A 25,217-nucleotide genomic window follows, 5' to 3' on the forward strand; every position below is an offset into this window, starting at 1 on the left:
AATGTGATTCGAAATGGATTAAAATGTTTGACGAATAAGGTAAAATTGTGTTAAAATGTTATACATATATTCAACCGTATCTAGGTAATCTTACAGTAAGTTACAGTTTCTTAATGCTTGTTCGTAGAAGATTTGTCTTTCTGTTTTTGGCTATCGATATTTTCGGATAATAAAAAAAAATATTTTGAATTTTCGCATTACACAATATCAACTCGATCAACCCTTGCGTCTAGTCAGTTACATTTTCCACAGAGTGTACTCTCTAAAGATACATTAAGAAAATGAAAAAGTGAATGAATCACCGCTCAGTTAGCCTTAATCATCCCTGGATTCTTCAAGAGTACTCGGCGAAAAAAAATCACTGATCTGAGGATAAATATTTTTGCTTAAGTCAGACCTACTAAACCCACTATGCCATCATTAGTGAAAATTTAGGATCGTCGCCTAGCGTTATTGATTTACAAGTTTTATTGCAAACTCCGCCAAAAGATTTCTAAACTAAAGCACATTACCATGGCAGAGTAAAATAAACTTTACTCTGTCGTGCACATTACACATTTCGACGAAAATTGTTGGACCTTGATTCAAGCAGATGCCGAGGTCAATAGACAAGAAGCTCTTTCCATCCCTTTTCCGATATGAATAAAAGGTAACTTTTAGTCGACACAAATTGAAGTTTTTTAAATAGTTTTCCTCATGTTGATGTTGGAGTGACGCCCTAGAATTTTAGTACTAAAGTACTTTTGTAAATGAAATGTTGAACATTTCATGAATATATTCCTCTACACTCCGATTGAGGATCAAAAGGCGTATTTTGTATTGTTTAAGTACGCTGGATAGCTCCATCATATAACACGAAAAAAATATGTTTAGATGGCTATTGACCTCTGATCTACCTCGGATCAGATTCTAAAAAAGTTTTTTTTTGGATTTTGCACACCGAGTAGAAAGCAAGAGCTGTAATCACACAAGCCAAAAATATTTTTACCTGAGTTGCGTGGCAAAGTTGTTGAAATTTTGTGTTCCTCATTTAGAGGTGCGAAAATACATATTTTCGCACCAGACGAATAAAAGTAAACATTTATTGCAAATAACAATGTCTGGTATTTCGAAGCAATTAAGCAACTTTTACATCTCCATTAAAAATGCAATTTACGAATTGAGAAAAAGAAGTCATTGTGTCGATGACACTGACCTAAACCGAGTTAATTTTAATTTCGAAAATAATTACTTAAATTAACTTTGAATCTAAACTAAATAATTTAAAATTGGTAATTTTTGTTGTTGTTGGATTGGATACGTTGGTCTTGACAACATAATATTAATTACAACTTTTCTCTGGAAGGTTTTCACTTCACTGGAAAGAGCGATTACAAATTGTTCATTTTACCACTCACCATACCATAATGCGGGAATATATTTGTTGTCCAAGCAACGTAATTTGATATCTTTAAAGTTTCTTTTAAGATCCAACAGAATTTCGATTAAAATGCAATCAAATCGTTCGTTAATCCAAGCTGAGCCAAGTATTCAGCAAGTTGTACTTTCACACCAAAAAATTTAATGCAAACTTCTTATCTACGACTTGCTGAATAATTGCCCTCGGACGAATGAGTGTGGAAAATGAAGCCTCAAAATGCAATTGGTTATGTCTGCATTAGATTGAAACCTTTTCCAAGTTATATATTAAGGTCATAATAGTTTTCCTCATGCCTTCCAAAAGTTATTATTTACATTCGGCTCAAAATAAACGGTAAAGAAGATAACTAAAAGCTGAACAACATATTACGTGTTCCAATTTGAAATTAACAGTGGGTACACGTTCTAAGGCTAAGTACACAGATCGCGAAAAATACCTGAAAAATGATTGTATGTTGAATAAAATTGTGGAACGAGTTGAAAAATGATTGAAACAACACTTTTACAATCATACAACTATGATGTGTCATCTGGTTTTCTTGCATCGTAGATGTACGGCTTTCATTCCTTTGAAATGCTTATGATGACATAGTATGTAGAAAAGGTTAAAATTTTTCTTGATCATTTGCTAGGTGGTTTCACTTAATTATTCAGACATTTTTCATGAGCTGAGTACTCATATGGATGAGTCAGAAATGATTCTGTTGGTTCGGTAAAAGTTATTGTCTTAAACGTCTAAATAATTAACTAAGAAAATATGCCTAAGGAATTTGCATAATTTAAAAGATTTTTTCTTTATTTCACTAACGGCAGCTCAATTCACATATCAATAAAGTGGACATGTCCGATCAAATTTTTTGTATATTTTTTTCACCATTTTTATTTTTAAATCGCCTAATAGTCACTGTTTTCGCGTTTAAAATCATTAAAAATGAACAAACTCTCATAAAAATCACAGTTTTTATTTAAAATTAAATTTCTATAGAAATACTTTTTGCTTCACTAAACGGTAAAAGTAATGGTTGGCTAACTCAAAACTAAATTGTACACAATTGCGAAAAAAAGAGAAAATAGCACCCCAATCATTCGACATAAAAAGTTTAGCTCAGCGCCAACAACGGCTCATATTCACCGCCCTCTTTTGGTCCCAGCTTCTTCTTGTACTTTTTCTCCAATTTGGTCAGGGTCAATTTCTTCTTGATCTTACTGATGCTCGATTTCTTCTGTTTTTCCTGAGCCTTTTCCTCATCCAACAACTGCAATTGTTCGAAAATATTTTTCGGATTCGGATGGGTCGATGTGGAATTTTTGTTCGCATAAACGACCACAAAATGTGAGTAAGCTGGATCGGTTGGTGTATTAATATCGGCAAAATCACGGAAATTCGAAAATTGATCGTCACCGAATGAATTGTATTTAGCTTGGGTGTATGGAGCGGCTTGCGGACCATGTCCATGTCCATTGTTTTTGTAGAAGCTGTAGTAGTCGTTACTCTCCAAACCTCTTATTGGTGGATCATTGTCCTGATAGAATGTTCCACCACGAATAACACCAAAATCGCCCGAACCCAATATCGATTGATCGTATTGACGATTGGCGGCGAAGCGATGACTGTCCTGTGTGTAGTATGGTCGGGAATGGCCGAGTGGTTGTACATCACGGAAAAAAGATGGTAGGAAATTTTGTGCCGCCTGTGGCTGAGGATCTACCGGCACGTCGTCCGATGACCGTTCAATGTTGCCGAATTGCTGTTGATATGGTCGATAGTTTTGCCGTTGATAGTATGTTTGGTGTGATGCTAATACGGATGGATGAAAATCACTCGGTTCCATTAGCATATCTGAGTCGTCTTCCGCAATATGCTCTGAAAGTGAGAAAATAAATTTCAATGAATTTTATGAAAGATTTCTGTGCATTGTTGTTAACGACTAATCTATTTAGGCAATCAAAACATTCTACTTCGTGCATCAAAACATTTGCTGTGTGATGAAAACTCGTTGAATAATATAAAATCAAATGCGCGGTTACCATATTTTGCGAACGAAAGAAAAAAAATTGTAATAAAAAGATCAACTCTTAATTAAACAACAAAATGTCAGCAATTGGAAAGGAATCGATTTTTTTTTCAATTCATTTCATTTAGAATAGTAACACAACCAACAACGAAGAAATAAAGAAGAAGGAAAAAAATATTGCAATACGAATCCAATCGATAGAGAAGCGACAAATCGTGACTTATGATTTGCGACACCACGTAACGTTTCATATAAAATGTTGTGTCTCTCTGCAAAAAGTTTTATCGAAAAAAAATAATATAAAAACGAAAATCTGCTATTATAGGATTGCACTTTGTTGCATCCATATTTAGATATAGCGGAAAACTTAGTCTGTCAGTCGCGTATTTAAAAGTTTTATTTTTTGATATTTGTAATAAACAGATGAATCGATGGCGTAAATACTTTTAACACTTTCGATACCTAAAAGAGCATGCGTTATGTAAGTCACGATGATGGAAATTTGAATAATATTTTTTACATTGATGTCCAGCTCGTTTAAGTGCCTATAAGTTGAATTATCTCAATGACTTATATCCGCATTATAATAGTATATTACGCAGACGCACCGACTTTCATAGTAAGGTCGTGTGGGGCAAACGTTTTTGATAGCAGTTTAAATTAACATTAACACTGAGAATTCGTCACAGATAATTTTGTTTAGAAAAACTGATGAACTGATGAAGATGTCATCAAAGCTATTTTTTACTATGAGGCATGATAGCTCATTTTTGTGCAATTGCATAGTACAGAAAAGTAGATCATGGTGGTTTCACACGGGTAAAATCAACGCACTTCAAGCAAACATGCTTCTCATGACAGCTGCCAAAAAGAGTACTATTTTATATGAAAATTTGTTCCAAATTGTTTTACGGTGCTAAAATTGTTAGACAAACTGTCGAGTTTCTGTTCCCTATTAAGAGTACATACCACTCATGCTTGAAGTGCGTTGGTAAAATTTATTTTCCTCACAGCACCTTCTGGAAATTTGTTTTCCATCAATGAGAGTGATGGGGTCTTTCGTGAATCCAATATGGTACGGTCCGTAATCTACTATCACTTGCAGCACCCTACAAAAATTAGTGACACCTGATGATCTCCATAGAAGATCGTAATCTCATCTAATATTTTGGAACGGCCTTAACGCTGACTAGACAGGGAATGTTTGATTCTAATTTAAAAACATAAACTGTGTGGGAATCGATACGATTTGGATCGAATATTCCTGCTTAAATGTTATATTCACAATTGAATTCTCATTAAATAACTTTTTCGAATTGCTCAATTGTACAGTGCAAAAAATTAATCTACACGGAGAGAATACAGTGACTTTATGACTATAGGTGAGGAACTTTTTCGTTCTAACTTACAAGCCTGTGAAATTTAGCTGTAGTCTATCGAATCTATTACTTCTTTTGACCTAACTACATTTCATAGATTACATAAAATCTTTTATTTCTGTAGTTATGTGCATTTTACTTTATAAGACAACATTTGCCAAATATGATTGCTTATTTATGTCATCAATTTGGGATCAATAGCGCCGATAACAGATGACATAGCTCCAAAGTTTTTTTATCAGACAGAAAGTAGCGTGTGTTTATGCACGGTTCTACAAATTATCTTTAACCTGTCACAGGCGGCAAGCATGTGACCAGTATTATTATCGGGTCTATTACTTCCATCGATCAAAGTATTTTTAATTAGATGATTTCAAATCTTGTACTTCAATTTTTGTAACATTAATTTTGCCATATAAAGAACCACATTACCCAGAGCTTGTCATTATGTTTGTCGTCGTTGTCGATAACAGATGAACAGCCGTATGTGACAGGTTAAGTTTTTCTTTTGAATTACTTAATTGGAACAATTCGATGTTCTCTTTTAATAGAATCATTCTTCAAAAACTGTGATACGTCGGTGAGGGAAAAAACCGGAATTTATGTGCACATTTGAGAGGTAGAAAGGGTCTACGTTGGAAATTTAGTCAATCTTAGTGATTGTCGGTCCAAAATGACGTAAAAACAAATTCTCTGACCCAACCAGTTCATTGTTGCTGTTTTTCTTTTTTTTTTTTTAATTCCTTAACGACTTTGACAGTTTATTTCCATGTAGTTTCAATGAATTTAGATACAATTGGGGAAGAGAAGATAGTAATTATAAAAATTTAATCACAATATACCATGTACGACTGTCTGGAAAGTAAGCTCTAGGATCATAATTCCCTCCACACACAAACATCGATAAAATTGAAACCATGGAAAACCCTCACAGAATGAAGAAAAAAAAAATACAAAATCAAACACTACAATTAAATCCACAAAGCAATATCATACACACACTCTAATTCAAATTGATAGGTTAATTATGTCCGGCAATTAAAATAAAAATTGTGTTAAATATTTCCTGATTATAACGTAAATTGTTAATGAAAAGGTGTTCAACTATTAACGAACCACTATTATTTGACTCGCAGTCCAATCAATGTATTGTATACACAACGCTCATACACGATTTTGAATTCCTTTTCAATTAAAACTTCGTACTTAAGTGTAACAAAAGTGATTATAACAAAAAAAAATCTCTTTAATAAGAATTTCCACAGCTTATTATAGCCTTGATGCTATTAAAGATTTTTTCCCCATTTCTCATGTGTGAAATCGTGACAAACTGTTGAGTGGATAACATTTTGATGTCTACCATAAATTAATGTTAATATTCGAACGATTTATAAATTAATAAATTTTCAGTTTAGATCGCGTTTCAGTTTCAGCTTCATAATATTTATTGAGATATTTGCATGCGTGCCACACTCATTACTCTTTTTCTGTCAGTAAAAATATGGTGTATGTGGTAAGTTGTCAATGTCTTCCAATATCAAGGACTGACAAACGGGCGATATAATTTTTTTTTCTTTTTCATTCTCATTTATTATGGTAAGTTCATTAACAAGGTGTTCGTTTAATCGTGTGATTTACTTTGCATAACGAAATGGTAGATATATATATATTGGCAAGTCAGACATAATAAAAAGTGGTGCTTATGGACGCCTTTGTAAGTTTGTCGATACGTTTGTAAAGAGAGCAACAAAAACAAAATTTATTGATATCTCGATAGATATTCAAATTGGACGGACGGCAACGATTATGATTGCGAAACGTGTAAGGTCGAACATTTTAAAATCGTAAAATTTGATTATCGTTACCGTTGTTTCGATTGAGTTAATAGCTTTAGACGATATGGAATGTGATTTCATATCTTTTTTAATGGTCCACGGTCAGCAAACTCAGGTAAATATTTGAAGATGCGAAACTTTGCGCAGTTTCGGTCAATCTTACCACCTAATATCCTTTGCTTATTGATTATCGTCAAATGACAAAAAAATGAAGGGTGAATTCGCGAATTCTTCGTCTAATTTCTTTGAAGTAAAATACCACGGATCAATTCAAATTGTCGGTAACATTTGACAGCTAGAGCCTTAATGAGAAAATCATGGAACAATTTTTGCCCATAGGCTCACTAATTTCGGTTCCACGGTTCGAGAATGTTGGTTGAGAAATCGCGTTTACATAGAAAAATCCACCCTCTTAACTCAAAGTTAAATAACTTTCACAAAAAGAATCGAACTTGATATTTTGGAATACGACAGGGCTTGAGGAGCGCTGCAAGAATAAAGTATAAAATTTTGAAAATTGTTAGTACTGTAAGCGAGAGCCGTTTCTGGAAAAAATTGAAAATTTTTTGAGGATCTGGTAACATTCTGGACAATTGGCCCTTAGACCCTACTAACTAGAAATACAAAAACATTTTTCTGCTATGTTATGTTATGTGTGCAACTGATAAGTTTGTTGTACGTCTAGACCATTGTAAGTACTAGTGCGTGACTATCTGGAAAGCTGGTACTGTCCTACTATGTCTACACGAAACTTTCGCGATTTATATCGTCAATTCGTTAGAATCTAAAGGAGAATTCGATCTAGTGAAAACGTTCAATCGCTGAACATCCGAGTTACATGCAGACTTTATTGCTCCGAATCTTCATTTCGTTTACATTTTAACAGGTTGTGAAATTCATATCTTTATACATTACAGGCACATCAAACTGTGCCAGACATTGTGAAAATGCTAGAAAAATGCATTATTCGTTCTACTATAACAGCGAAGTCAACTAAACTTCAGCAGCTGAATAATACGGTTGGTTTCTTTATTGTTTTTTATGCTTTTCGTACAGTCTGCATTTGTTTCATGTCGTTATTGTCATGTTAACATAAATATTTCATTAAAAATTAATTACTGAATCGTGCAGATATAGGATTAACGATACGGTTTTTTTAAGGACGTTTCACAAGTTAATAAATTATTGTGAACACACACACAAAATAAATTTAAAAACAAAACAAAAAAGTTCGTCTCAATGTTCTGAATCTAATTACAATCCATTATCTATTCAGATATTGCTCTCAATCGATCCGTGCCGAAGGTCGAATCTCTCAATTGCATAGCATTAAAATGAGAAAATGTAAATCTTTGGCTGGTAGAAGCACATCACATCATTTACCATTATTACCATTATTATCGCTGTTCAAAATCTTTTGTTGAAATTTTATATCTATCGAAAATAGTAATCATTTGGTCTTCTATAAATATATAAATATATTGTAGCTGCCTGATGCTATGTGTGTGTCCAATTGTGAGTTTTATGTATACTCAATGATACATGTGTCCCCAAGAAGTGTATGCATTATATACAACATCTATTAGGTATAGGTATGCACATAAAATTGTATAATAAAATCAACGTCTCATAAAAGACATTATTTATAACTGCGGTCACACATCAACACGAGTCATTAATTATAAATTATTAATAAACTCTTAAATCAATATCTTTTAATGGTAATGTCTTCCTATGTGTAAGTCAGTTTTATTAACATTGGATGGCCTGCGGCCCCGTACGTACTTTTTTTTTTAATTAAAAGTAAACCGACAATTTGTTTTTATTTCTCGGAATACATTGAAAAATAATTTCACTTGGATTGGATGCACTGTGATAGAATTGGTAGCAATAATTTGGATTGGTTCGGCAGCTTGATTTTAACTGGTTCTACACCAGTAGCGCCATGAATAGAGTTTTTTTTTTGTAAATAAAGAGTGATGGCGGAAACTGTTAATGTTGTTATACATATTGTAGGGTTCAATTTGTTCGTATAAATATAATTGTGATGAATTCGCTGGTGAAAAGGGAAAGGATTTCATATGAAATTTAGTACGACCTGCTGTAACGAGCTGAAACAAAATGTGGTTTAAAAATTGTATTTTCCAGTTTGTTCCTCCTTTAAGGGAACCAAAAAACCAACCAGAAACGTACTAACGGTAAACGCTGAACCTTGGGCTAATATATGGTGGAACGCAACTTGTTCAGATACTTTGGCCCTATCGAACATTGTACTTTCTTGTCAGAATAGAATCGCGGGATAGCAGTTGGTTTTATAAAGAAATCATCGAGAACCACACTTTCGGTCCATTTGCTGTAATGAAGTTGGGTCCAAGTTGTAACGAAGACCTTAAATTATTCACAGATGTAACCAAAAGAATATATCTTGTAATATGTAACTGGTGGAAGAATGTAACTGTTCGGGACAATGTTTGATTCAACGAATTATTGTGCTCAGCGCCACAATGCTAGCTGACAAAGCGTTTTCACGAATTTTCATGTTTTTCGTGAATTTCAAAAATCGTGAAAGTTTGCGAAAAGTTATTAAAATTCGCAAAAACGTTTTCAACAAGCTCTGTTGGTTACGTTATGAAAACCTTATGGGAAATGCCGACAATCCTGATTAATATAAACTCTTAAAGAGATCTGAATCGATCGAAAAAGAGAAGCCTGAGTGAGGATTTCTTTATTATGTAGAAATTTATCATTCCAATTCCATTTACTACTAGGGAAGCATAAGTCAATCCATCCGTGTATTAAACACGTCTAAATGAGCATGAAATGATTCCTATCGATTTGAAATAAATGTTAGTTTTGACAATACGAAAACGAGGCGTCGCGAATGTACTTATATCCACTTTAGAAATTATAATAAACAGTTGAACAGATCGGACTCTTTTTGCAAGTCACTTTATATGCCCATAAAATATGGTTTGGTGTACACAACAAGACACAAAGATTCAATCATAAATTATGTGCACTGTCTTTTGAAAGAAAAAAAGAAAACTTTTACTCGCCATGCAACGAAACACTTATAACTCTCGCATGTTTCACATAGATTCATCAATAATTGCAAATTTGATTATTTTCAGCGCGCTAAAATGCAATTAAATTTGACGTATTGGAAAAGATTAAAATTATGTTATTCAAGTGAAAAGTAATAACGGCCGTTAAAATTGTATTATATGCAATATCATTCATCATGGAAATGCACCCAGTCAAAAGTACCAACCGAGAAATTGAAAAACTTGCGTTCGGTGTGTGCGATTAATAATTGATTAATTAATGAACATTTTGTAGTGTTGCCGTGTGTGTTACCAATCGACAGCATTTTAAATTGCATTTTGAATGGGAGAATTTTTATATAATGCGAATGAGATTTGTGTTCTACAGAATTAAACATCATAAGACTGTAATTTATGACTGATAACTCGGTTTGAAAATGAGGTTCTGTTTATGGCTAGTGCAGATGGACAGTCATTATTTGCGATCGCTTGGAACTGGCTAATCACTGGTCTGGTATGTGCAACAAGGACAATAACGAGCGATGGGCTGAGTCTTAAATATTTTGAGGGATTCTTTTGAAAATCCACCTATCAAAATCGGACCCATTTCGTCTAGGATGGATATATACATGGTTTAAAGGGTCTTTACCAGTAGACCTCAAAACAGGCTTCACACAGTCTCGAGCCACACCTGGTTGCTGGCGGAAGATCTCCGAAGCTGGAAAGATAGTGTTTTTTATCCGAATTTTTTGGCCGTTATAAATAGACGTTCCGGTTGAGAGTGGGCTTGTTCGAAAGCTCAGCTTAAGTACTTTCGTGTAATGCCTAGTTTGATTAGATTCATTGATATATGTTTGCAAAAATGAGCAAGAAAAATTTTCAAAATCTGTGTGAACTTTAGACAGGTCAGGGCTGGTACTGATGACGCTTAATGTGAACCTAAGATGCTAGTCGTAACATACATTGTCTAAGCTTCCCATTGATACCTCATTTGCAGTGCTGATGATTGCTGCCGAGTTTTACGAGTAGCGGTTGTACTAACATAAAATTCTGTTATGTCGACAATCACCAGAACTGCAAATGAGGTATCAACGGAAAGCTTAGACAATGTATGTTACGACTAGCGTGTTAGGTTCACATTAAGCGTCATCAGTACCAACCCAGACCTGTATAAAGTTCACACAGATTTTGAAAATTTTTCTTGCACATTTTTGCAAACATATATCAATGTATCTAATCAAACTAGGCATGACCCAAAAGTATTCAGCTCAGCTTTCGAACGAGCCCACTCTCAACCGGAACTATGACATATAACGGCCAAAAAATTCGGATAAAAAACACTATCTTTCCAACTTCGGAGATCCTCCGCCAGCAACCAGGTGTGGCTCAAGACTGTGTGAGGCCTGTTTTGAGGTCTACTGGCAAAGACCTTTCAAACCATGGATATATCCATCGCAGACGAAATGGGTTCGATTTTGATAGGTGGATTTTCAAAAGAATCCCTCTTTGTGTCGAAGATATTTAAAAGAATAGAAGTGATAAATTTAGCAATTATACTTTGATAAGCTTTCCGTATCTATAAAGTTAAATGCTACCCACACATTAATCAAATCCCGACAGGGCTCAATATTTGGATATGTAATCAGGGCCTTTTTGGGAACTTATTCGAAATCAAGAAAATTTGAGAAAATCATTCAAGTTTTTTTGATTTTTCAATTTTCCAAAAGTCCTTGATTATCTTTAATTTTCTAAGAATAACACCCAAAAATTTTATTTAATGTTATTTGAAAACAGAAACAAAATTCTAAGCTAAGTACATCGGGTGTAGTGAAAAATGATCAAAAAATATTTTTTTTTTCGAATTTTCTTGATTTTGTCTTTAAGAGTCAATTCGCCAAAACTTCGAACAGCTTATATGGAATCGGGATTCAAGTAAACGAGCTACGTCTCAAATGAATCGCCGTTCAATTCTGAGAATATCGTGAAACAACTTTTTTCCCGAAAATTTTTTGTTGGTCTGTCATGGCCTTTAGAAAATTTTTCTCCGAAGTGGTCGCGAAAATCCTTTTTCATCAATTACTCAAACATGCGATATGTGAAAAATGTCAAATTGATCACGTTTATAAAGGTCAAACAAGGTTCGGCCCACCCAGCCGCGGCAACAAGTCAAAAACCTCGAGAAAACCGAAATTTTTGAAGGGCTCTGGGCGGCTGAGAAAGTTAGTTCGATTGAGTATTCGAATATAAATTGAACATGATTGTGATAACCGATTGGAAGCCTAAAACAATACAAAATTGTTCAGATACCAGACTCTGTCTCTTGCACTAAAGATATGGAATTTTTCCTTCGATCCATTATTGCACTTGGGCTAGTCACACTGTTTCATCCGTTTTTCTGTCACAACAATTGAATCTAATTGATAGAAAAAATTGCATAAAAATTGCAATGCAATTTCAAATGTATTACCAATCGCATCGCATGAACATGAATGAATGAGTCGATTATCGATGTATTAAATAACAACGTGTACGCTCGATGGTAAAACTGAATCATTTTGACCATGACTGCTATTATACATTTTGCGCTTGTAATAAAGTCATGATGTATCCAATAGGTGACTTTAATTAGAAAATATAAAACGAATCCAAGTGATTTGTTATGACAGATTTATGTTAATGTTAATTCTGTTAAACTTGAAGTCTCTTTGGTAATGACATATGCACAATTTAAAATTTGTAATTGAACATTTTATTTCTAAATGCAAAGGTTGATTTACCTTAAAGACATTTCGATTTGATATTTTTTTTTTAAATACTTTATCCAAGTGGGATTGGCTTCATTTTATGCCATTCAATAAAAGATAATTGATGATCTTGGAATATATGATTTTTTTCTCGAATGAATTCAACTTGAAAGTTCAGCATGCCAAAAGACTATTTCTCTCCTACACATTTAATTGGAGATTTCCCAATAGTTTTGGATTAGTTAAACAAAAGACATAGTACCTTGTAGAAGAACATAATGATATTGTGAGGAACGATGGGAATTTTTTCGAAATTGCTTTGCATGCATCGAACCATTAAAATGATGACTCAGAAAGAGTTTAAACGAGTCGTTAGGCTTAAAAATTCGAATCCAAATTTTCGATAGAAGAATCCAATATCCTGTCCAATTGATCTTAATCTTAATTGGTTCTATATTTTAAAATGCCTGCTAAGACTAATGAAGTAGTAGATTTGTTGTGCACCAATCTCAATCTGTTCATTATAAATGCTTAGCAAGACTTGTTAATTATAATTGTGATCTAGGCATAGAGAGGACAATATAAATTACCTCTTCAACTCCTGTGTTATGCCTGCAATTACCATTTGCGTAAGTCAAAGACCTCTTTACCATTCTCTCAATCCAATGCATAGAATTGTTTTAATCATGGTCTTCCTTCTGTATAGGAAGTAGCAATTAAGCAAACATTGGTGTTTTGAGAAACAATGGACAACAATTTACAAAATGAAATGAACTTTAATTTTCCATAAAAGAGCCGTAAGACAAATCAATTCAACGGCTTTGTGTAATTATTATGCATTTGTAAAGCATTTAAACAATAGACATTTACCCACACCTTTCTTTTTCGGGAAATTTACGTAACATAATTAATTTATTTCCGACCATTTATTCACTTTTGACGAATTTTTACGTTCGTCTTAAAAAGAAACAAGAAAAAATCCACAAAAAAATAATTTATTTTCATTTTTAATTTGATTACGTATTATAATATGCACGCAGTGGAAACCGATCAAAATCATTGATAATAAAACCAATTAACGAAAACAAAGTCTATCACCGCACAACACCGATTCGGAGATTTTTTTTTCTTTCTTTATTCGATAAAAAAAAGTTACGTCAATTTTCTAACATAATTTCTTACATTGTGCTACATAATTTCGCCAACATCCGATTTTTTTCTCTCATTTTGAAGAAATTTCTTCAAAAGATTTAAAGCGAATAAAGAAACAAAACAACATCAACGAAAAAAAAAATCTCGTTAAATCGTACATCAAACTGACCTATCCAAAAATGAAAATGAAAATTTGTATGTTACTGAACCGGTCGTTTAATATTAATGTGTGTTGTTGGATATATGGTACCATATACAACGCAAGTGTCATGTTCATAACGAAAAATATGTGTGCTTTGCATAAATTAGCCGAATTTTACATCATCAACGAAAATTATGGAAGGTATAAGTAAATATTGCATATGGTGTGTCGCTTGTTGAGCCAAAATTATGTAAAACAAGCACCGGAATCAGAAATAACATGAAATTGTTGCAGTTGTTCGATTGTTTATTAAATTTATAATGTCTACACATCCAGCAACAACAACAACAACAACATAAGCAATATAAATATTCGAATGGTGTTGTTAATTGTTCTAATGATGTTCAGTTCAAATTGATTTTACAGGGCGACCGATGGTGTCTTTTACATAAATTGTACTCCATTAGTTCGCTTTATTTAATGAAGAAATTATTCTTCCTGCACCTGCTCGTACGAGATGCAATTTTCATCGTTCGTCCTCGTTTGAAATTTTTTTTACATAAAAGGAATGTCTGAGATTAGCTAAGGGAACTAGGAAAAGCAAACAATTTTCTGCTGCATCGTCAATTTTCCAACAGGGACTGTGATTAGGGTCGAAATTTCTAGGTCGAAGTGTAGTCAGTGTAGATATTGAAACAGCATCAGCTCAATCCTTTTTAGCAAATGGGTAAATGTTTTAATTCGAAAGATTTGTAAGCTAAAGCAATAAGTAAGTACATTCCGTTATATATTTGAACTGTGCGTATTATACACCCTGTGCATGACTTGTGTACTTTTAACACTCACTTTGCTTTTGTTTAATAAAATAAACATAATTTAAATTGGCAAAATAATATAGCGAGAAAAAAAGGAACACGCGGAGAAAGTGGTGGTTTTTTCATTGATTTCAGCCTGGGTGTGTGTGCAATCTCAGCAATAAGATCTTTAACAAGACATCGATGTTAATATTTATTATTGTTATGTTTAAAGTTAATTGAAATGAAATAATATTTGCTGTTAGATTTGGTTTTTGTCTAATCTCGCAAAAATAATCAAATTTACAATATTTTCGTCGAGAGCATAAATATATGCCCGCGTCCTGTGTGTATGTACAAACAGTAGAGAGGTAATTTTTTGTTGCAAAAAAAAAGATGAGTCGGAGCGATAACAGACACGGTGTTATTAATGACTTAATCACTTTCTACGAGTTACTTTGCGCCATTCAGTTTTAGAAATTTCATAACGATGTGTTTTGTTTAGGAATTACGTGATGATTTTAAACCATAATTTTAATTTAAAAACAAATTTTAATAAAATGTCATCGTTAAATTGCTGCTATAATATTTGAAAGAGATCAGCGTAGAATATTTACGAGGGAAAACCATACCGAAGCATTTACCCGAGCGAAAAAAATAGCAAGTTTAAATATAGTTTTATGGATTATGGTTTTATGGTCCGTGTCCGAATAGTTTTAATATGAGCTGTCTCCATTAATGGGCGGAGGGGTATAAGATTTTCATAATAATATATCTCTATGCACTTTACAGCAAGCTTTACAGTAGACCAAGCAAACTTTTAGTAGCGCGATATATAAAAAACTATTTTTGCTATACTAGAACTTGAAACCGGTATACAAGCTTGTGGTAAACAAGGCCTACTCCATATCGAAATAGAGTCCACCTAGATAGCCAAAGCAGACAACATATACCGGTCTCATTCTATCAGTCCCGGAGGATCGACTTGAAGTTTACCTGATTGGGTATTTCAACCTACAACGTCTGATACGGCAACCGTCTGATATGTGCAACGGAAAGTTGTTGACCAGTTACTCCTACTTCAAATCATGTTAAATTCGATGTATCGCCTAGGTCTCAAGAAAGCGATCGATTTGTTTTTAACTGATTTTGATTTTTGACGTGATAGAGCCCTACAAATGTTATATTTCTTGACCTATATACAACAAACCGGAAAAAAAGATCTTTTCCTTCATTAGTTTTTACACATCGACTTTCCTATACAAGGCAATAAGACATACTTGATGGCTTATTTTTGTTGTCGTTGTTATTAGACGAAAAAGATTGTTGGGTGTAAATGGACCCCTCAGCCTCATATATCTTGTGTCTTTTTTCACTCGGGTCAGTGCACGGTCTTTGTACGCTTTATTTAATTCAGCTAAACGCTCTCAAAAATTTAATAAAACACAAATTCACGATAAACATCAGCGTATGAACCATGTAACAAAGACGAATAACCTTTCATTCTCAATTAAAGAGAAATTGTTCGTTCAGTAATATCTTCTTTCATCGTTTTTTTGTAGTTATATTACAATTACCGTTCAGTGTGGGATGATATACCTCTATACGATCCGAATAGAAATAATAATCACATAAAGTACACCAAGGTCCAACAAAAAAAGAACGAATAGGAAAGAGTGATGATCAATTTATATATATCCGAATAAAGGTTACACTTTCGTTGAACTTGGACGATGATTACTTGATGGATGGTAGATGAAAGTTTATCGTGTATGAGACGACGTCTTGAAAAGAAAAATACCGGCTGGCGCATCAGTGAAAAGAATTTTTTTTGTAAGTCACACAATTCAATTTAATTGTCAGACATTCATTTGGCAGAAATTTTTAATTTATTTCCGCATATAAAATATGCATATCATTGCTGCATATCGTTGATGATGACACAAGATAAGTAGTAATAAAAACTATCCGAGTAGATATACGAGAAGTTGATGTATACAAGTGTAAATACATGAAATCGCAGAAACAGAAATGTTGAATGATTTATTTCAATGGCTGATTGTTAAAGTTACCGTTGATTTATTTGTATCCATAAGAGTTTTCATTAGCTAATTTTACAATAAACTTTCCTGTTGCTTCGAACAAATACGTTTTCCGGATATTTCAAATGTTTGCATAGTTAGATCAGGCAGTCATTACAAATGTCGTACACAGTCACCTTCGTTGAGTTTCTTCTTCTTTTGAATATTTTTAACATCGATAAAAGTTCACATATCTACCAAATTTTACATTGTAGATTCTAGAAGCATGTACCGTAGGGATGACCATAAGATCGAAGGATTAAATAATCAGTCAAAAAGCCCTAAAGGGTGAAAATAACTGATATCGCTGAGGGTGATTCTACACCTGTACGAAAAATTTTTATCGACCAAAAATTGACCAAAAAAATTGTAGAAAGAAAATTCTAACAAAAAAAATTGCTTACAGTAAGTCGGCAGAAACACTTGCACCACTTTCACTCTCTATTGGCATGGCCAAGATCAGAGGAACAAATAATTCGATGATGGAAGTAAAATTACGTGTTTTTATTAAAGAATTTTTTCTTTAAACATAACATAATTGGCCGGCTAGTATGCTTTAGTGTTATGAGAATCTTTTACATGCGGTATTGCTGTAGTTGTAGTCGTTAAATCTGTTTTTTGTTTAAATCATCGCCTAGTGTTTGAAAATCTTTTACTTCAGAGGTTTGGACATATAGTTAGGAATATACAAGAAAACAATAACCAGATCTTTTCGGTTATTTTTATCGCAATTTTTGAAGACTTTGCAGATGATTGCTGCCATGAAAATTATTTTGTTGGAGATATTTTAGCGAGATCTATGACGAAACTTTCATTTTACTGTTTCTTTTCGGATCTTCTTTTATAAAATGAATTCTGTCTGTTCTTATCCTTTCTTCTTAAATAAGTGGTTTGAATTATTAGATGTATTTGTAAGAACGATTGCAAGTCACTAAAGTCGGTTTAAGCTGATTTCGATATACTCTTCTGACTCTCTTTTACTTTTTGTTCCTTGATTTTCATGAGTCGAACTCAGTGCGATTCTGTGTGATATCTGATAAGTATTGAGTTTTATCACGTTACAAAGCTATGCTTTCTGGATGGATGGATTTGTTCTAAGATTTTTCAACTTCAAAAACCTAAGAAAAAAAATTCAAAATGAAGCGAAACGTCAAGCCTAAGATTATAATAAGCAAATGAAATTAATATCCGTTTCAATATCACAAACAAATGCACCGCAACTTAACATAAAAGCAATAAATAAACTGAGTAAATTACGAGATCAAAACATCATTTGTGGATTGCAAGAATAATATAAACACACCGTTTACTATCCACTATATCCAGCCAGTCGCTAAGAAGCTAAAATCCAAATGGTAATTTGATCGAAATCGCATCTCCTTGAATATTTATTCGAAATATCTAATTAATTTAAATTCGATGAGGTTAATACTATTTCATTAGACACTTTTAGTGGATTTAATCTAGATCGAGTAATCAAAATGGAATATTTATTTACCAAAGGCTGTGTGCGTTTTCCAACCAATCCAAAAGTACATTTTTATCCATAAAGTTTCTAGTTTCTTGAGGAGGTAAATTTATTTTTACCCGCGCACTGGATTGTTTAACCGTTTGTCACTCAACGAGCGATATGTATATTGCGACAATGTTATATTGTACACATAGCACGTTATACATATATTGATAGGTATCATGTTTTTTTTGTTCAAAGTCTCTGTCGTATTTTAATTTCAATTTTACAAACGATTATTTTTATCGTTAATTTGTCGTTATTGAAAATTTATGGTTATGACATTTTTAGTTTCTAGCTCTAAAGTTGTCTCAAGTTTATCGAGTTATTGGATATATTTCATTGACGCATAGATATGTGTATATACCGAGGGATCACTGTATAATCAGCCACAAGAAAACCTTCCCAGTACATAAATTAACCACAAAGTGTTCGAATCAATTATAAAGAGCTGAATTTTTCATTCAACGCAAAATGGACATCTCCACTAAATTGAATTTTTCATTCAACGCAAAGGCGGACAACTCGACTTAGCTGAATTTTTCATTCAACGCAAAAACGGATTCGAACGTAAAACAGTTTCTGTTTGTTTACCGGTTGAAGCTTTTCGGAGAATGCTTCAGACAGATTGACAAAATAATAGAAACCGAAATGATCGGATACCATTTTGTCATAGAGGTTAAGGTTACAATATTTCGTTGCTGAATGATTGCACGCATGAATTTGTGCCACCGAGAATTGAAATACGACGGATTTCAATATCGATAACTAGATTGAAATGTCCAAAATTACAACACCCGTTTTCATGGCTTATTACAACACTCAAACCAGTGTTGAAATGAAATTCGTATGAGTTATTACAGCATTCGTTTTAAAAAAATGCAAAGCAACGTGATCGATCAAATTCGAAGAGTGATTGTTTACAATGAAAATTCTGAATTTTTGTGCATTTGTCTATTTCAATTCTCGGTTGGCACAAAGCATGATGTGTTACACGTATTGTAATGAGATTTTTTCAGCACACGACCCAATTTTCCTTACTCGCTCCGCTCGTAAGGAAAACTTGGGTCTAGTGCTGAAAAAATCAACATTACAATACTTGTAACACAACATACTATTGTTGTTTTTTTTTCTATCTGTAAAGAATAGCGTTGTGCAAAACATTTTTGTGCGGTAACAATTGTAAATTTAATTAATAAAAAAAAATGAAATAAATTTTGTGATTAGAAAATCAATAAAATAACTTTATTGCAAAAGTCTTCTTTTAACAATAAAATTACTAATTCTTTTTGGTAGTCTTATGCATCGCTAGTTTTTCTATTACCCAATTCTTTGCTTATATTTTTTTTTTTAAATTTAATTCTGCGTTAAAACATGAAAAAAATGTGTTAAAAAGTGAAATCTAATTTCAGATACGCTTAATGAGCAGCTTAGCTGCACATAATTTTAAAATATCGAAATATATTTACGGTGTACACAGCACTCGCAATATAAAAATATATTGGAAGAATTTCATCAAACCAATCAATATTATATTAACTTCAGCGTTTCTTCAATCCAACAGTAAAATATATGTGTTTTGAAGAGTTCCTATTAATTTTATAATAAATAATTGTTCGCGCTATTTCATCTATATAATATGTACTTTATAGGCAAGACAACACAACACATAATGCTTTTAATTACTTTTTAACAGACAGGAAATATTTTTTTTTAGAAATATTCGATGCAATTTTCTTGATTAGAAAATTCACTGCAGACATGATAGGTGACTGTTAAATGGTGGACTAAATTTAAAATAATATTTGCCGCATCAATTAAAAATATTTTGCATTCACTTCGGAAAAAGATGTTTTAGCGAACGAAAAGAGTTTCATAATTAATCGATTCTGTTACTTCGTTCGATGTAAGGACGTTGAACAGATGGGCACAAAATCTTTTACTTCACTTGATTCAACATTTTGTTTGTCTATTATTGGGGTTGCTAACATAACACAATCGAGTGAAACTCAACATACAGATTGCAATTTCTCTAGTAGTCAGAATTTACGAAAACAAAGACATTTAAAAAAATCTCAGTCAGTTCTTCTCTTCTTTGTGAACCTATTGTTACAAACCAAATTCTACTTTTCATCATTTTGGTGAAATGGTATTTTTCATGCCTTGGGCAAAAATTACGGAATTTTTCTCGTAATTTGGGCCCTCGGCATGAAAAGTTGTATACGCATCTGTTGTGGACGGTTTATTTTAGGCACTTTCGCTTGTCGCCCTCACTTCGTTCGGGCTACAACTCGCGAAATTGCCTAAAATATACCGTCCACAACATATACGTAAATAACTATTACATAACTAGGGATAAAAAGATGAAAAGTAAAGTTTTCGTGTGAATTTTGTTGATCCGAGGCGAAGCCGAGGTCAATAAACACACGAAAACGAGACTTTTTACTTTTATACCGAGTTATGTAATGGATTTTACATGCTGAGGGCGTCTAAAGTAGTGCTTAAAACATTAAAAGTACGGCTTTCGACGCATGTAGCATGTAAAAACTAATGTTTTGTCGCCAAGTTTGCATTCAGAGAATTTTTCGTAACACTATTTCATGTTATTTTTAAGACGTTGAGCCTACTTTGGAGAAGTAGTCCCATGCGTAATTTCAATATTACATAGTAGTTTGCCCCCAGTGAAAACGATCCATTACCGAACCTTATTGCTTAAAAACACATTCAGAGTTTACTTTTATCACAAAACTGTTACGTAATGTAAAGAATTACTTTCGCAGAATCCAATGTAATCTATCAATACTAAAAAGTTTTTGAATTTTTTGGAAACATTTCACCAAATTTTCGTGAGACCTACCAAAAATCCCTTAAAATGTAATACTCTGTCTACAGAATAATTACGAATTCCAATAAATGCAGTTTCATTCTCGGAAATCATTTTATTTATTTATTCGCATTCCTTATTTGCTTGTAGGCGCCATTATCGCTTCAATATATTACCACCCAGTACACAGCCACAAAAAAAGCCCACACAATGATACAACCAGTCAAGTCCAAAGCTATTCAAATTTGATTCAATTGTTAAATAGAACAAACTTTTCTGCATGGTCATTGCGAAAAGTAAAACGCACTAATAACTTAATGACTCCAAATTGACAATTCAAATTCAAATTACCATTTTTTCGCTCAACAAAACTTAACAATACACTCCATGGAATCGGTACAAAACTAATATGTATGTGCTCCATCAGATATTGTTTGTTATTATGCACATTACACCTCAATTTTGAATTTGAAAGAAAAAAAAATCCTTTCAAAATCACATCAATTCATTACAATTTTAATATGTCAATGCTTTTTCATTGTCAATGTTAAGAAAACGTACGAGAGCTTTATAGATGGTTTATAATTTCACGCTATGCATAAAAGTTTTTCTGAGTCTTTTTTTCTTTTTTGATGATTGGGGTCTTTTCGGTTATTTGAAGTGATTCTTTTGTTATTTTAATTTTTATTAAATTATAGTCAGACGAGATCGAATGCTAGAGAAGGCAGAGAAGCAAAAAAAAAAAACGGCCATTAAATGAATGAATATTTAATTGGAACGAATTGTAATAGGAGTGTTGATTCTTGTTATAAATTAACTTGTGAACATGAACTAGTTATTTACCTTGTGATTTACAATTAAAGTGACGTAGAATTAGATTTAATTTGTAAGTCTCTTTGTAAGATCTAATCTAAATTATCCAATTGATATTAATTGCCAACGCCGAACAAAACAAAAAAAGAAGATCAGAAAAAATCTGAATATTTTGCTCAGCAAAAGGTTAAATCGATCGTTAAAAATCAGAGCTTCGGTCAATGCAATGGAATTATATTGAGCAAGTTTTTCGACGATGAACGTATATTGTTTCCAAGATGAAAAGAACTTCTAATGATTTTAGCCTATCAACATTATAAAAATGGGGAGATCGGTAGAGATTAAAATGACAAATAACTTGACTGTATATGTTTTGGATACCTACACGAATTATAGGTTGCAAATTATGGTTTCTCATATTCAATACTAATTTTCAGAATATTTATTTAGCTTGTCATTTGATTTTTAAAGCCTGATTCTGAGTCCTATAAGACTCGAAAGATAATCAAGAATCTAGCATTAAATTTTTTTTTATCAATTGAGGCCATAAATAGACAAATAGCTGGAAAACAAACTACAAATCTGTTGTAGACAACGATGAAAAAATGGAGCAGTTAAGCAACGCACTTCAAGAATGAGAGGTACTCAGTACTCTAAACAAAGTAGTGAAACTGGACAGTGTATCAAACAATATTTGGCACTGTAAAAAAATTTGGAATTTTTTTCGTTCGAAATAGTACTCTATTTGGCAGCTATCACTTGAAGTGCGTTGATTTATAGTATTTTTCGTACCAAGACAGGAAATGACGATTTTTTCAGCACCAGTCCTAAGTTATTAAAAATTAGCACGTGTGCTGAAAAAAACCATTTCCTGTCGAGGTACGAACAACGTTTTGTGCATCGGACAACTGAAATAGACAAAACACATCAATTTACTTGAAAACATACACACTTCACATTCACCATATTAAATTTAATCAATCGTATAGTCATAGAAAAATTCATGTAATTCTTTTCCCGCACTATAAATCGTAAAGAAATTAATTTTTTTTCCCGCACGATATATAGTTCGGGAAAAACCGACATTTCTTAATGAAAAATCATGGCAAAATAGGTCGTATTTCAGTTGTCGGATGCACAAAGTCATTTGAACTACTGCCTTTTATGATAAAATTTTGTTCAAACTAAAACAAAGTAGTTAGAAGATATGCCAATACCAAACACAATCTTTGTAAACCAAAGAACTTATAGATTTAATATCACACGGTGATATGCTGTCTAGTAAACAAGAATTATCGCGATCAGAGAAAAAATAACTAGTGAATGTAGTAGTCCTACATTGTAGCCCTCCATAGCCATAGCCTTCCATTTTTGTCGCTTATCATGAAACAAGGCTTCATTTAGTGCCAAAAATGTACAAAAGCACACTTCTTAGACTAACTGGACTAATTGTTCTCACTATTTTATATTGCGAAGTCTTCGAACAAGAAAACAAACCGCTCTCGTCACGGTCGATCATATGCAAAATTTATCGAAGATCATTTCGATTTATGGCATGAATAAACTCCCATATCTCTAAGTTAATTTAAAATTGATTTACAGCGACTGGGACCAGGTGATTATCTTTAGTATCTTGTGTGTGTGAGACGAAACCACAATTATTATCGATGTAAGTGTCATATAATTTGACAATAAAAAAGCTTTCGCGTGTACCTTTAATTATTTGTTGGATATTGCGTGTTTAGTACTTTGGTCAAATTAAGTTTTTTTTTCTTAGTCTGGCTTAATGAACAATAAAAACATCAATTTTACGCCATCCGTTATTATTGACATTATAAAAGCAGAAATTATCATCGAACATAATAAAAGTCTCTTATTATACTAAGTAAGTTTTTCGTCTCAGTCTCAAACAAAACGGTTTTGTCACTACAACAACCTTCATAGTTATATATATGTGTACAACATTATATTGACTTATTACATTTTCTGCCGCATGTAAAATGCATGTAATGCATAAGCTGAATAAAAACATCCATAAATTTTTCCAGTTTTTTTTTCTTCTTTCTTTTTAGACTTTTTATACTTTATTCGAATCAAGAAAACTTTCTCTCTGGAATTCAAGAAATGTAATCAATTATGGCTTTAGACATTTTACAATATATCTACTCATTTATGGGTGACTTCTTTTTTTCCGCGACGAACACGTATGTCAACATATCTGATGGAAAATTGAGAATGATTTTCTGCAACTTGATTTTCGCTATATTTTATGAAATACAGAAATTTTATTTGCAAATACTCTGCATGGGGTTATGTAAATATTAAAAAAAAAAGAAAAAAAGAAAATCGCTATGACGATAGATAACACAGACTTTTTTGTCGTTTTGTGAAGCTGATACGATCAAATCGTCCAACTAACTGAATCAGATCATTCAAAATTCGCTTACCAATTAAATTCTGTAACCAATGGACTTCCATTGGAAAAACTTCAGCTACACTAATTGAACTATTGATCGTCGATGTGATTAACTGGCTTTTTATAAAAATGATCAACTTAAATTGGAATAGCAGTATTTATGTGTATTTTAAAGTTTACACATCATCGAACGAACCTTTTCGCAGACTGTTATGTCCTTTGAATGAATTCCTTGCTCGGATCGATTAATCGAGCCAATCACACTGTTTGGTTCACACAATTAGAACAGTTTTGTGGCGCTTGCGTGAAGTACACTGTGCTACTGTACACATAATGGTCTGTTAATGGTGTCATTTTGCACACCTGTATCTCATATCCTTTAATACGTAACGTGTACCCTATACCCTATGACAGGGCATATTTTATAGATGTTAAAAAATTCGATAAAAGCTCTTGGAACATTGAAACACTCAAAATAAATGCTTCTAAAGTATAAATAGAGAAAATTTAAATTTGTAAAATAGGCTCAGCTAGTCAGGCCACTTTTGACCTATTATCACCACTACGTCGGCAATCGAAATAATTTCAGTATTTTCATTTTAAACGGGACAATATTGAGTGGCATAGATTTCATAAGTTAAAAAAATTATCAGTCCAGCCCATACATATGAACCTTTTACGAAAGCTGAAAGTGTTATTCTCGTGCAACCTTCCTGTATCAAGTGAATTTGTTATACCAATGGCAGCAGAGCATTTTTGATTGATTTTACGTGTTCACTTCATATTAGTCACAATAATAAGCTGATCAGTAGAGGACCTAGATATTAAAAATGTTCCGAATTACAATTCACAAAAACATTAATCGAATAATTGAGTTCTTTTATCGAGTGGGCCTTTGGCATCGACAAGACGAGAAAATATTTGGAAAATTGTTTTTTTCAATGTATTATACCCTCTTCCCAATATCGATCGTAGCAGGAGCGATTTCAAGTGATAACCAAATGGAAGCGAAAATACTCCTCGTTGAATCGACCATGATGGCCACCCTT

At 32.9% G+C, this 25,217-nt stretch overlaps 1 protein-coding gene and 1 long non-coding RNA gene across 2 annotated transcripts in view; one reads left to right on the forward strand and one right to left on the reverse strand.

Annotated features, from left to right (window-relative positions):
• The first annotated feature begins 1,832 nt into the window (after positions 1–1,832).
• On the forward strand, positions 1,833–24,190 carry LOC119082975. The gene is made up of 3 exons (XR_005088761.1): positions 1,833–1,971; positions 12,003–12,007; positions 24,180–24,190. It is a non-coding gene; the product is annotated as an uncharacterized LOC119082975 (long non-coding RNA).
• The window catches only part of LOC119082681, a 45,957-nt gene continuing 22,742 nt past the window's right edge, over positions 2,003–25,217 (reverse strand). Inside the window, exon 2 of the mRNA XM_037192258.1 lies at positions 2,003–3,283. Within this exon, the coding sequence (XP_037048153.1) occupies positions 2,520–3,283 (764 nt within the window). The 3' untranslated portion in view covers positions 2,003–2,519. The remainder of the gene's footprint in view (positions 3,284–25,217) is intronic.

This window comes from Bradysia coprophila, chromosome X (assembly GCF_014529535.1).
Source record: "Bradysia coprophila strain Holo2 chromosome X, BU_Bcop_v1, whole genome shotgun sequence".
NCBI classification, from domain to species: domain Eukaryota; kingdom Metazoa; phylum Arthropoda; class Insecta; order Diptera; family Sciaridae; genus Bradysia; species Bradysia coprophila.